Source organism: Bubalus kerabau, chromosome 7 (genome assembly GCF_029407905.1).
Source record: "Bubalus kerabau isolate K-KA32 ecotype Philippines breed swamp buffalo chromosome 7, PCC_UOA_SB_1v2, whole genome shotgun sequence".
Taxonomy (NCBI): Eukaryota; Metazoa; Chordata; class Mammalia; order Artiodactyla; family Bovidae; genus Bubalus; species Bubalus kerabau.
In genome coordinates this window covers 30,624,947-30,638,730 of record NC_073630.1, presented here as the reverse complement: position 1 = coordinate 30,638,730, position 13,784 = coordinate 30,624,947, and the positions used below count along the sequence as shown (strand labels likewise).

At 41.6% G+C, this 13,784-nt stretch overlaps 1 protein-coding gene across 1 annotated transcript; it reads left to right on the top strand.

Annotated features, from left to right (window-relative positions):
- Positions 1–577: 577 nt before the first annotated feature.
- PLA2G12A (phospholipase A2 group XIIA) lies at positions 578–12,083 on the top strand. The gene is made up of 4 exons (XM_055587950.1): positions 578–1,009; positions 7,851–7,927; positions 9,103–9,268; positions 11,547–12,083. The coding sequence occupies exons 1-4, from the start codon at positions 814–816 to the stop codon at positions 11,663–11,665; spliced, it is 558 nt and encodes a 185-aa protein (XP_055443925.1). The 5' UTR covers positions 578–813; the 3' UTR covers positions 11,666–12,083.
- Positions 12,084–13,784: the final 1,701 nt, after the last annotated feature.

The following is a 13,784-nucleotide window of genomic DNA, read 5'->3' as shown; positions in this document are numbered from 1 at the left end:
CATTTGTCAGCCAGGCACCACAGGGCCTGGGTTAACATGTTCCAGTCCCCATCCGCCAACCGCGGCCACCGCAGTCCAAGAAGACCGGTGAGGACCCAAGACCTGGAGTTGTGAATCTGAACTCTCATCCCATGAATCATGCAGAATCACGGTTTCAAACCCCAGATTCAGCTGGTTCCCTCCCAACGCTCTCTGCAAGGGACCACGGGGGGCTTGTTTCTCCGACGTTTTCTACACCTTGAATAGCTTGTCTCTCGGTTCGGGATAGCTGGGCCGCACGCCCTCAAGTCAGAGGAGGTCACGGGGGTTCACCACCTCGCTAACACCCTTCAATTTGAAGAGCTTTCAAAATATAACAATGCCCACTGACGCCGGGATGAACTTAATCAGCCTGTCTGGGATATGGGGCCCGGCACGGTATTTAGTTAGTACAACCAACCCCTAAAGTAGTACTAACGAGCACCAGGTGGTACTGCCTCCCCGGCCAATCGGGAGCACCATGCAGGCGAGCAGGCATGGACCCGAGGCCACTCTGCGTTCCCACCTGCCCCGCGCCTCTGACGCACTACGCTCCGCGCAGGCGCACAGCGCAGCGGCCGGCCCGGGTCCGCGCGTGCGCATGGCCCGGCGTCTGTGCCGCTGCACGGTCTCCCGGCGGGAGAGCTCATTGCGCGCGGCGAGCCCCGCCTTCCAGCCGGGCTGGGGGCGTGGGCATGGAGACGGCCGCAGCTGCCTAGCCCCGGACCCGCGCCTCTACCTGGGGCGCCCCGAGGTCTCTGTGGGGTGGGCCGGGCGCGGCCTGGCGCTGCGCGGATGGCCCTGCTCGCCGTCCTCCTGGTCCTCTTCCTGACCGCCGCTGGGAGGTGCCAGGAGCAAGCCCAGACCACCGACTGGAGGGCCACCCTGAAGACCATCCGGAACGGCGTTCACAAGATTGACATGTACCTGAACGCCGCCTTGGACCTCCTGGGAGGCGAGGACGGGCTCTGCCAGTATAAGTGCAGTGACGGTGAGGGGGACCCCAGGCCCTGCGGGGCCCATGCGTTCGGGGCTCTTGGGGGGACTGGGGTCGTGGAGGTGTGAGATACCCGGCGAACCTTGTCGGTGTCTTTCTGGCCCTGGATTGGAAAAACGTAAGCACCGCTAGGATCTTGCCGTTCTTGTGATTGAGCAACCTGCTGATAAGTTCACACCATTGCTTTTAAAATGTGAGAGGTCGCCTGAGAGTACTCTCCATTCTGTTTCATTGCATCTGAATTACATTTTTTTTTTTTTTTTTTTTTGCAATTCCATGATGACGATTGCCTAAGAACTTAGTGACATACGCTTCATGGGGATGGAGTGAAACAGACTGAATTTAGAGCCTTTAAATTAGCTGACTATGCAAAACATACGGAGAATTTTCAAGTCATGCTGTTTTATGATAACTTTTTCAAGAATTGGTTTAAGTTTTAAAGCTACAGAAAATAAATTGCGACCTTTGTACAGACTTTGGTGTACTTTATTGTTGAGAAAGAGTTCCGATTGACTCTTCTAGAACGATTCTATCAATACTTGACGGGAATTTTCTTTCCTTAGATGTCAGTGACCTGCCTTCTCATTGTTGGTTGCTATTAATATTATTCTTTTGATTTACTTTTTCATATTTTTAAACTTGAATTCTGTTTGAATCTGAGGACTTGTTTGGTGTCATTGTAGGTGATAACTTGGTATTTCAGGCAGAGATCTTTCTTTTGAAGCCCTTGACTTTTTTGAATGCCTCAGATGAGGTACTTGGGCTTCTTTTTTGAAATTCAGAATGCTAAGAGTAATTGGGAGACCATGTTTCCCATATATGTGGACAAGTGTGGGGCATAGTTAATTTCATGTTTGGCAGCTCAAAGTAAAAGGCAACTCGGTGACTTTAGTGGTAAAACTGAACTATACATAGGTGAATTTAAAGGGACTCTGTCATGTGAAAGCATGATGTAACATGCAGTCATAATTTCTGCTTTTCTGTTAATGCAGGTAAAGAATGAATTATATGTTGTATGCTATGAACTGCCAAATATCATTCCTTCTTAAATGTATGCCTGAATGCTACTACCAGTATTCGATCAGGAAAGGTGTTTTTGTCCTTTTAGAGCTTGTTAGGAGGAATAAGAGAGTAGCTTGAAGATTAAATGGTTGCTTTTCTGGACACAGACGTCACCGTTTTACTTAGTCATCCCCATTCATTAAACAAATATTTGAGTGCCTGGTTTATGGCAGGTGTTCCACCAACTGGAGATTTGGCAGTGAACAAAACCGACAGGAAAAATGGGGGGAAAATGTGAAATAAAACTGACATAATCTGTGTCCATGGCGCTTACATTCTAGTTCGGAGAGACAATAAACTGAAGACTAAGTAAAATCAGCCAGGTCTGCAGTGTGTGGAGGTCTGAAGCGTGCCAGCACTTTCAGAAGAGTGCAGCAAGAAGCCGACGGTGGTGGTGCTGGGAGGCGGTTAGTTTACTCTTTTAAACAGGTTCAAGGAAGGCCTCACTGATGAGATACTACTTTAGAAGAAGTCTGAAAGGGTGAAGGTGACACCGTGATGAGCTAGGGAAAGAACAATCTAGGCAGAGGGAACAACAAGCGTAAAGCACCAGAATTGAAGGGCCAGGCAAGGATGACTCTGTAGGTTTTGGCCTGAGCCAAAGGAAGGATGTAGTTGCCATTTACTGAGAGAGGAAAGTTGGAAGGATCAGTCTTCATAAATTGATTATGAGTAAGGGTTCTAGAGTTTATTTTATTATGTTTAAAATGTCTCTGAAGTTAAACGGATGCTATTCTTTTTCTTTTAACTTGTTGTGTATTGGAGTATAGCCGATTAACAATGTTGCCATAGATTCAGGTGGACAGTAAAGGGACTCAGCCATACATGTACATGTATCCATTCTCCCCCAGACTCCCCTCCCATCCTGGCTGCCACATAACACTGAGCAGAGTTCCCTACGCTGTACAGCAGGACCTTGTTGGTTAGACATTTTAAACATAGCGATGTGTATATGACTATCCCAAACTCCCTAACTATTCCTTCACCCTGCCCTTTCCCCCAGCAACCATATATTGTTCTCTAAGTCTGTGAATCCGTTTCTGTTTTGTAAATAAGTTCATTTGTACAATTTCTTTTTAGATTTCACGTATAAGGGGTGTCTAATTCTCCTTATCTGTCTGACTTCACTCAGTGTGACAATCTCTAGGATCCATGGATACTATTCTTATTAAAAATATTGTTTTAATCTTCCCTTTTACTTAAACCTCTTCCACATCCTCACTAAATTTACCCTTTAGAGCAAAGTTTCCAGCATAAAAAACACAAATGAACTTGAGAATTTAGGAAATAGTATGTTTCAGTGAAAATCTTTTTGTGTCTTAGTAAGTACTGTCTGCTCATATAGGACTCATAGGTTCCAAGTCACCAAATTAATAATTTTGACATAATGAAAATTGTTCTTTAATTGCTATTACTTGAGAAGTCTCCCTGGAACAGTGTTTCAACCTTTCCTGTATTTTGAAGTGTTGAATGACCTTATCAGAACCAAATAGACAAATCTCAAAACTGGAGGAGCATGGTAATTAAGGGATGTAGCAATAAAGGACATGGCAGCCCACTCCAGTGTTCTTGCCTGGAGAATCCCGTGGACAGAGGAGCCTGGTGGGCTGTTGTCCATGGGGTCGCACAGAGTTGGACACGACTGAAGCGACTTAGCAGCAGCAGCAGCAATAAAGAAGTCAAGGGAACCTTTAAAAAAAAAAAAACAACTTAATGGCAGAAGAGGTGTTGAATTAAAGGGCACAGATTTGTTGCATTCATTTATCTTTGTTCTGTGGAAGGAGCAGCAGTATGAAGACTTTCTCCCCCCGGCCATCCTCCCTGGAGTGGGAACAAGGCTTTATTGAGAGTGAAATAAAGTAACTGAGGGGAGCAAACTTAATGGCCACTATTTTTTTTTAACTTTTTTCTCCTTGATAGCAGAGAGGATTGAGGGAAAAAAAATTTCCAATTTCCTTTGAAATATAGAAAATAAAAATTGGCTTGTAAAGTGTTTTTAATTATGAGTAAGCCATTAATTCATTCAGTGATTGATGTCTTAACAGGATCCCTTTGGCTGTTGTACTGAGAATAAAAAGAATCAAGGGAGATGGAGGGCAGGTAGCAAGAATGGAGGTAGAGTGACAAGTGCAGAAATTCAGACCAAAAATGGTGGTCCTTTTGTTCAGGTTGGTAGGAATAAAAGTGGTGAGAAGTGGTTGGATTTTGGATATATTTTGAAGGAAGAGCTTAAAAGGTTTACTAACAGCTTAGAAGGAGGGTGTGAGTAGAGTAAAAAAGGATTCCAGAGTTGTTAGTCTTGAGTAATTGTGAAGATAGAGTTGATGTCAACTGAAAGGGGGGATATGATGGAAAAGACAGTTTTGTGATTCATTAGGAAAATAATATCATATTTGTATGCTTTTGAGAATGAGTAGTAGAGAGTAAAAACACTAATGAGGAAAAGAGAAAAGAGAATTTCTGGAGTTACAGCCTTTGGTAAATGAGAGGAGTGAGTTCTAGTACATAAATAGATTGGCCAGGAGCAGTGATGGCGTTTCTCTGTTAATTGCAACAAAGGTGTAGGATACGTGCGCAGATGCCGGTTGGGGTAATGTGCACGTTCTCTTCTCATTCCTTGCTTTTCTCAGTGAAGTAGGAATAGAGGTGATCCGCTGAGTGAGAAGGTGGGAATGAAAATGTTGGTTGTTGTTGTTTAGTCAGTCAGTGATGTCCGATTTCTTTTTCAACCCCGTGGACTGTAGGCCACCAGGCTCCTCTGTCCATAGGATTTTCCTAGGAAGAATACTGCAGTGGGTTGCCATTTCCCCAGGAAGTATTGGAGATTGAAGAAAATAGGAGAGTGAGTGTACTAGGGGGAAAAAGTGGCATTAGGGCTTTTTGGAGATTAATAATCAGAAATTTAAATTCTCAAGTGTTTGAGAAAACAGGTTGGAGTTCTGTACTGTGCTTCCTGCAAAACGCAGTAGTAAGAGCTTTCTGAGACCCAGTAGCCTTCCCCTTATGCCTCTCATCTGCTTCAGTGTCTTTCAGGTGAAAGACATTAGTCTGTTGAAAATATTTAAACCAAATTAAGAAACATATGTAGAAAAGAACTATCTTTGTCTTAGTCCAGGTGGATCTTTAGATTTCAACTGCCCATGCAGATGATAAAATGGAAAGCATCAAGATAAGAGCAGTTGTTGAGGTAAAAAATGAGGTCAGTGAATAGTATTTGTGTGTAGTTGTGTGAAGTGGGTTTGGTTTGTTTTTAAAACTCTTATTCATAGCCCATTTCCCCTTTAGCTTTCTGTACACAAATGCTGAGAAATTATACTTTGTAATTTCTGCTTATGTATTTTAGGAGACAGTGACCACAACACACTATGGATTTTTGGTTTGACTCATGTTGTTTCTTCTGCTGTTAAGTTTTTACTTGCACTGTGTATTAGCCTACTCAGGTTGATGTAATGAAATACCACAGACTGGGTGATGTAAACCACAGATTATTTCTTACAGTTCTGAAGGCTAAAAAGTCCGAGATCAAGGTTGAGCCAACCCTTCTCTATGGCGAGGGCCCTCTTCCTGGCTTGCAGACCTCGGCCTTCATGCATGGTGGGGGCGGGGAGTGCAAGGAAAGCAAGTTCTCTGGGCCTCTTCTTAAAAGGGTACCAAATCCCGTCATGAGGCCCCTACCCTTGTGACCTCGTCTAAACATAATTACCTCCTAAAGAACCTATCACCAAATGCATTGATAGGTAAGGCTGCAGCATATAAATTTGGGTGCGGGGAAACACAGTTTAATTCCTAGCACTTAGTAAAAACTGGCACCCAGTAGACATGCTAAGTACTTTTAATGTTCAGCAGCTTCTAATACCATTTATAACAACATTTAAAATAGTATTAATACAGTTGTAATCTTGGTATCCATATCGAATTAACCTTTTTTTATTTTTCTTAAACTCTTCTCTATTTATTTAAAATTTTTAAAATTTTATATTTGCGTATAGTTGCTTTACAGTGTTGTGTTAGTTTCAGGTATATGGCAGAGCTATTTAGTTATTGTTGTTGTTCAGTCGCTAAGTCGTGTCTGGCTCTTTGCCACCCCGTGAACTGCAGTATGCGGGCTTCTCTGTCCATCACTGTCTCCCTGAGTTTCCTCAAACTCATGTGCATTGAGTCAGTCAGGGTCTTTTCCACCGAGTCAGCTCTTTGCATCAGGTGACCAAAGTATTGGAGCTTCAGCTTCAGCATCAGTCCTTCCAATGAATATTCAGGGTTGATTTCCTTTAGAACTGACTGGATCTCCTTGCAGTCCAAGGGACTCTCAAGTCTTCTCTAGCACCACAGTTTGAAAGTGTCAGTTCTTCGGTGCTCAGCCTTCTTTATGGTCCAACTCTCACATCCATGTTTAGTTATACAGGTACATATATCTATTCTTTTTCAGATTCTTTTCCCATATAGATTATTACACAGTATTGAGTGGAGTTCCCTGTGTTGTACCATAGGTGTGGGTTGATTATTTTATATAGTAGTATGTGTATGTTAATCCCAAACACCTAGTGTATCCCTCCCCCTACACCTTTTCCATTTGGTAACCATAAGTTTGTTTTCTAAGTCTGTAAGTATTTCTGTTTTGTGAATAGATTGATTTGTACCATTCTTTTAGATTTCAGATATAAGTGATATCGGAGAAGACAATGGCACCCCACTCCAGTACTCTTGCCTGGAAAACCCCATGGACGGAGGAGTCTGGAAGGCTGCAGTCCATGGGGTCGCTGAGGGTCGGATACAACTGAGCGGCTTCACTTTCACTTTTCACTTTCATGCATTGGAGAAGGAAGTGGCAACCCACTCCAGTGTTCTTGCCTGGAGAATCCCAGGGACGGGGGAGCCTGGTGGGCTGCCGTCTATGGGGTCATACAGAGTCGGACACGACTGAAGCGACTTAGCAGCAGCAGCAGCATAAGTGATTTGTCTTTCTCTGTCTTACTTCACTTAGTATGATAGTCTCTAGGGCCATCCATGTTGCTGCAAATGGCATTATTTCATCCTTTTTTATGGCTGAGGAATATGCCATTGTATTTACGTACCACATTTTATCCATTCATCTGTTGATAGACATTCAGGTTGTTTCTCAATGGTAAAGAATAGGCCTGCAATTTAGGAGATGCCAGTTCTGTCCCTGGGTTGGGAAGATCCCCTGGAGGAGGAAATGGCAACCCACTCCAGTATTCTTGCCTGGGAAATCCCATGGACAGAGGAGCCTGACAGACGACAGTCTGTGGGGTCGCAAAGAATCCCAGATGACTGAGCAACTAACACACACACAGTAGTTATGGAGGTTTGTGTGCAATGGAGCAGTGACTGAGGTTCGTAAGATACAGTTCTTGCCCTGTAGATTTTAACCTAAAAATAAAAGCATTAGAATGTGCAGGAAAATAGGTTGGATTTATGTTTCATACATATGGACCCAGTCTGGCCTGTAAGCTCTGAAATAGAAGTCCAGAATAAGGATTTATATGTGCGTATGGTGTAGAATTACAAATAAACTGTCAGAACACTTTATGAACTGCCGTCTATGTGTATGTGTGTACATTTGTACGTATTTTGCTTGAGAAGTAAAAATAATTTGGTAGACAAATCAGCATTTTTAATGCTCATCCAATTTAACACATATTCACTTATGTCAGCATCAAACAGTAAATATTTCCAATGCTAGTCCAGCATATTGTAAACTGTGTATTTTCTAACATATTTGAGAATTAATTTTTATAACATTTGTATTTTATAGGATCTAAGCCTTTCCCACGTTATGGATATAAACCCTCCCCACCGAATGGATGTGGCTCCCCACTGTTTGGTGTTCATGTAAATATTATTTTTTATTTGTAAGTTTTTATTATTGGTAGTCTTTGTAACGCTTGATAAACCATCAGTGTGTTCTCAGCTTCAGAAATAATTTTCTTTGTTATAATAGTGATCTTCTATAGCTAAAACACAATAAGTTCTAATGAAACTAAATAATGTAAAAGTCATGTTTTGTTTTTTCTAATCCTGTAGATGTTAATACCATTTAAATGATATTTCCTTTATGTCACAAATATGATTGAAAAGTTTGGAGTATAGAAGTAACACTACTTAGGATGAAAAAGTATAGGAAAGCATAGTATTGTCTGTGTTGAAACCAGACTGAATGGGATAGCTGTGTGTTTGTTATAAGGGAGGCTGAATTTGAGCCAGTATTATGGGAAGAAAATGTTTTATGAAAGTGATTCCTGGACACAAATCTTTTGCATATAAAATTATTTAAAATAGTTGAAGATAACTATGAATTCAAAGGAATAATAATATCTTTAGGGAATTGGTGAACATTTAAAGATTAAACATAAAAACAAAACAAAAAATTCAGTTGTAGGAGCTTAGACGTTATCAGTGACATTTCATAAAAAGGACATTGTATTGAGAATCTGCCTGCAATGCAGGAGACCCAGTTTCAATCTCTGGGTCAGAAGATCCCCTGGAGGAGGGCATGGCTACCCACTCCAGTATTCTTGCCTGGAGAACCTCATGGACAGTGGAGCCTGACGGGCTACAGTCCATGGGGTCGCAAAGAGTCAGATACAACTGAGTGAGTAACACTAACATTGTATTGAGGGAGGAGGCACAAAATACTTTGGAATGGCCAAAAATCATACTTGTGTAGCCCCTGCAAAGATCTTCTAAAGTCCTTTATCTTTCTGTTTTTAAAACTATGTTTTATGTCTTGGAAATTGTTTGCTATCAGCAGATGATTGCAGATACTCTAAGCTGGCAAAATAGGGAGCTTTGGGGCACGGTTTTGAGGGAGAGGACGCAGTAACATGGGGGGTGCAAGTGCGAGTAATGGAGAGAGATTTAACCTGAAAAACATTTGGAGGCAGAAACAAATTTTGAAAATTATCTATATAACAGTATTGTCTTTGATTTCTAAGTCTCTTTGAATGTCCTACTTCAGAGAAAGGTTGAATTTCATCAGCAATAATCCATCCAAATATCGCTTTCAGCTTAACATCGGCATCCCTTCCCTGACAAAGTGCTGCAACCAACATGACCGGTGCTATGAGACCTGCGGCAAAAGCAAAAACGACTGTGACGAGGCGTTTCAGTCTTGCCTGTCCAAGATTTGCAGAGATGTGCAGAAAACGCTGGGGCTGGCTCAGCACGTGCAGGGTAAGGCTGATTTCATGCCATGGGGGTGAGCGTGTGTTAGTATCAGATTTACTGACAGAAATCTCTCACTCAGTATTACCTTATCTGTTGTGACACAGTCCTATCAATTTCCCGAGATGATTTTGTCATCTAAAATGATTTACAGTCACGGAAGCAAAAAGTGGTAGGGAACCTTGGGAGGAGGGTGTTTGAGGCGGAGAAGAATTCATCCAAGATCTTGTGCCCTGTAGTACAGTCCTAATTCTCCAGAGCCTGAAGTTCGAAACTCTGGATCCAGTGAAGTTCCCAGTATAGCACAGTGGATTTGGAATAGGAAGTTCCAAAGATTTGCATCTTAACTCTGTCTCTGTGTTGGGAAGGTCCTCAAAACCCACCCCCAGGCTCAGTGATTTGCTAAGTGGACTCACGGGGCTCAGCATGGAGTCCTGTTCATGGTGATGGTTATCGCAGAGTCAGCAAAGATGACTGGGTGTTTCAGTATCCTCATTTATAGAATGAGAATGATAATACCCATCTTGTAGAGTTGTCATAAGGGTAAAATGAGCTATTTGTAGAAATACACATTGCTGTACAAATACCAGTAGTTAACAAGATTTTTTTTTCCCCTACTGACAAGCCAAAGAATATACCATACACTGAAACAACAAGAGGAAGGGCAATAAGAAGAGGCAGGAAAGGAAATTGCCATTTTTAAGCACTTTCCATAAGATACCATGCTAGATACTTGAGACATGTTTTCATTGATGTTCACAGAAACCCAAAGTACTAGTTGGCATTATGCCCCTTTCTAAAGGAAGGAAACTGAGGTTCAGAAAGAAGTAACTTGTCCCAAGTTACATACATCTGTCTACTCCAGTATTCCCCAAGTCTCACAGGTGTCTTGGATTTTGAAATCCTATTATTAGTAATAACTAGGAAGTAATAAGACGGAGGAAATCTTTGTTCCAAGTGAAGCTTGAACTCACTCTCTCTGGATCCCTTTAAATGCTTTTGGCTAAGGTAAACTAGTTGTCCAGCTGAAGCACAGATACATGTCCTTTCTGCTTTCTGACCAAAGGATATACTAATGTTAAATGATGAAACCAATTTCCTTGCACTCTCCTATTTAATAATCATAACCTTTACACTTCTGCATTTAGTTGTATTCCTTAATGGCGCAGTCTTTTGGAAACTTTGAAAATGCCAAGAATTTGTAATGAAAAGTTTCTTTCTTAACCTGAATGTTGGAAACTAGAAGTATTCGAATAACTAAAAATCACTCTGTGCCACGTCTCTGTAAGTATATTAAGATAATCTTGGACTTCGCTGCTGGTGCCGTGGATAAGAATCCGCCTGCCAATCCAGGAGACACAGGTTCGGTCCCTGGTCTGGGAAGATCCCACATGCCATGGAGCAACGAAGCCCACGTGCCACAGCTAGAGCCTGTGCTCTAGAGCCCGCGAGCCACAACTACTGAAGCCCGCTTGCCCTAGAGCCCATCCTGGGCTGCAGGAGAAGTCACTGCAGCGAGCAAAGGCCACGCACCACCACAAAGCATAGCCCCCACTCCCTGAGGCTCGAGAAAGCCGGTGCACAAAAACGAAGACCCAGTGCAGCCAAGAAAATTTTTTAAAAATGTTAAAAAAGAGATCATCTTACCTGGGTGTTCTAGGTTTCTTAGAATAAGAAAAGTTAAATCTATTGTCTTTTCTTACAGTCTTTCAAAAAATTAAGAATTCCCACCAGAGGAAAAACACCTTCACTTCCTGTGTCTCCCCTCCATAGCCACATTTGGATATTGGTCAAAGAGAGAGACCGAGGTCCATTTACTTTAAGCATCTTAAATGTGTGACCATTAAAAGCTATTGGCTTATAATTAAATGTTTTGAGGTTTCTCCATTTTTAACCTTCACTTTTTTCTGCACCTAAAAGTCACTCCTTAAAGTGCAAACTGAAGAGTGTTATCAGGCTTCTCTGTTAATGGTATTTTTCAGATACAAGGGAAATTAACAGTGATGAGCTTATCAGTGCTACTGAGAGAGACTCATTGTCTGGTACAAAAAGTTGGGTTGAATAGTTGCATGCAAAGAAAACATACAGGTGAAGAGGCTGAAATGAAAAGTCTTTGTATGTATGTTTATGTGACTAGTTTGGGAGCGCTTGGGAAGACTTTCACCTAAAATAGATTTAAACGCCCACCAAGGCCGTGCCCGACACTGGGCTGAAACATGTAATGTATGTGACGAGTGAGTGATGCTTTGCAGTTGCCCAGCAGTGATGGCACTTTCTTACTTTGCAGCCTGTGAAACCACCGTGGAGCTCTTGTTTGACAGCGTCATACACTTAGGCTGTAAGCCGTACTTGGACAGCCAACGAGCCGCATGTAGGTGTCGCTATGAAGAAAAAACCGATCTTTGAAGAAGATGCTGACAAGTGGTGACAACAGATGAGGACAGAAGAACATAACCCTTGACAAAGAGCTAATGTTTTTACAGCCTAAAGTTGCCTTATTTTTGTGAAAGGATTATTTTAAGACCTTATGTTGACATTAAAACTTCAAGCTAAAGAAACAAATGCAGGTTATCTTCCCAGATGTTGCTGCCTTAGTGTGCCACATTGTCTTGAGCGGTCACAGAAAGCGGTGCATGTTAAGGGGGGATTTTTTAAGAAAGAGTATGACTCAGTTTTCACAACTGTATTTACCAAAAAATAAGGTCAAACGTGAAATTCATGATAAGGTATGTTCAACATCATCTTATTTGGAAATATGGTGAAGTCTTCACTTAGAAGTATGTTTGTTTTCTGTAAAATTTAAAATATACATATATGCCCAGAAGGATCTGACTTTTATTTTTGCTCTTTTAATTAACACATACTATACAGTTTTTCCATAGCCCACTGAAACATAATGAATAAGTCACATTTCTGTGAATGATGGGACTAGTCACAAGGACAAGGGCATGTCTGTTTCTCTTGTAAAATTGGAACCATCTGCTGGGACCTCTTAGGAAGCAAAACTAGGATATCTAGGTATTAATATAATGTGCCTATAAGATGACATGAACAAAAATCAGAAGCGTAGCCATTCCCATTTTATGAACCACTCATGACAAATGCCATTTTTGCTATAATCTTTGCCTATTGGAGAAAAGATGGATTCAGTAAGACAAAATGACGAGTTGTTTAACACACATCAGAGCAATATAATCTATTATGCTTTGGTATTTACTCCTTAGTACTTGCTCTTCATAATAGTTTGGGGATATTTTTAAAAGACTGTAAACCTTTTACTAATACTGGCCTTAACAAAATTGTTCTTGATATTGTTGGTTTTTTTTTTTTAAGTCTTTAACTTCGGAATCAAAAGAGATGGAAAACAAGATACAAAAAACTGTCTTTTATAGAGCTCAATTTGTGCTGAAAATTATTAATGCATATTTAAGAGCAAATCCCAGAACTTTAGCTGCCTCTGAAAATCTCTTCAGCCCCTTGCAAAGCTCAGCTGTGTCTCTCTACTGTTCTTTGCTTACCACTGGCTGTTGACTTTCCCTAGCGCAAGCTGTGTATGTCTTCTGGGTAACCTATGGCCAAGTTATTAAGATAAACCGCTTGGAAAGTCAGAGAAAGACAATACCAGGGGAAATGGTTCTTTTTAAATCACTAAATACATCTTTTTAAATCATTGAGAAGAGCTAAAATATGTTTTGGAAAAAGACCACATTTCCTAACTTGGAATGTATGTCATTGCTAAGAACTTGATAGCTTCCCCAACTGAGATGATGGCGCTGTTCTGCTAACAGATGTCCTCTGTTAAAGCAAGTGTGTGCCTCAGGGCTAAGTAAGCAAACTAGACTCCAGTCAGCAATATTTGACCGTAGCTTTAAACTTACAATAGATTCATGGATTTTCTTGGCAACCTTGGCTTTATCAAGAGGACAAAGTCAGAATGTCTTTGTAAAATATTTAATTCATTATCATAAATGTACAGATATCAGTAGAAGCAGCTTTTATGTTCAGATTTTTAAAAACTTGTCTAGGAATAATTTTAGATTTACCAAAAAGTTGCAAAGATAGTATAGAGGCTTCTCATATACACTTTATCCCTAATGTTAACTGAGGTGCCAACATCAGTTGGTTCTATTAATGCAACTCTAGACTTTATTTGGAGAAGGCAATGGCACCCCACTCCAGTACTCTTGCCTGGAAAATCCCGTGGATGGAGGAGCCTGGTGGGCTGCAGTCCATGGGGTCGCTGAGGGTTGGACACGACTGAGCGACTTCACTTTCACTTTTCACTTTCATGCATTGGAGAAGGAAATGGCAACCCACTCCAGTGTTCTTGCCTGGAGAATCCCAGGGACGGGGGAGCCTGGTGGGCTGCCGTCTATGGGGTTGCACAGAGTCGGACACGACTGAAGTGACTTAGCAGCAGCAGACTTGATTTGACTTGCACTAGTTTCTCCACTAATGGCATTTTCCTTTTCCAGGATCCACTCTAATACCACACTGCAGTTGGTCATCATGTCTAATTAGCCTC

Bases quoted from the DNA above. Each gene is read 5' to 3' on its own strand.
- PLA2G12A (XM_055587950.1), top strand. From the start codon at position 814: ATGGCCCTGCTCGCCGTCCTCCTGGTCCTCTTCCTGACCGCCGCTGGG. The intron at 1,010-7,850 runs GTGAGGGGGACC...TGTATTTTATAG, and splicing joins CCAGTATAAGTGCAGTGACG to GATCTAAGCCTTTCCCACGT. The intron at 7,928-9,102 runs GTAAATATTATT...TATCGCTTTCAG, and splicing joins CCCCACTGTTTGGTGTTCAT to CTTAACATCGGCATCCCTTC.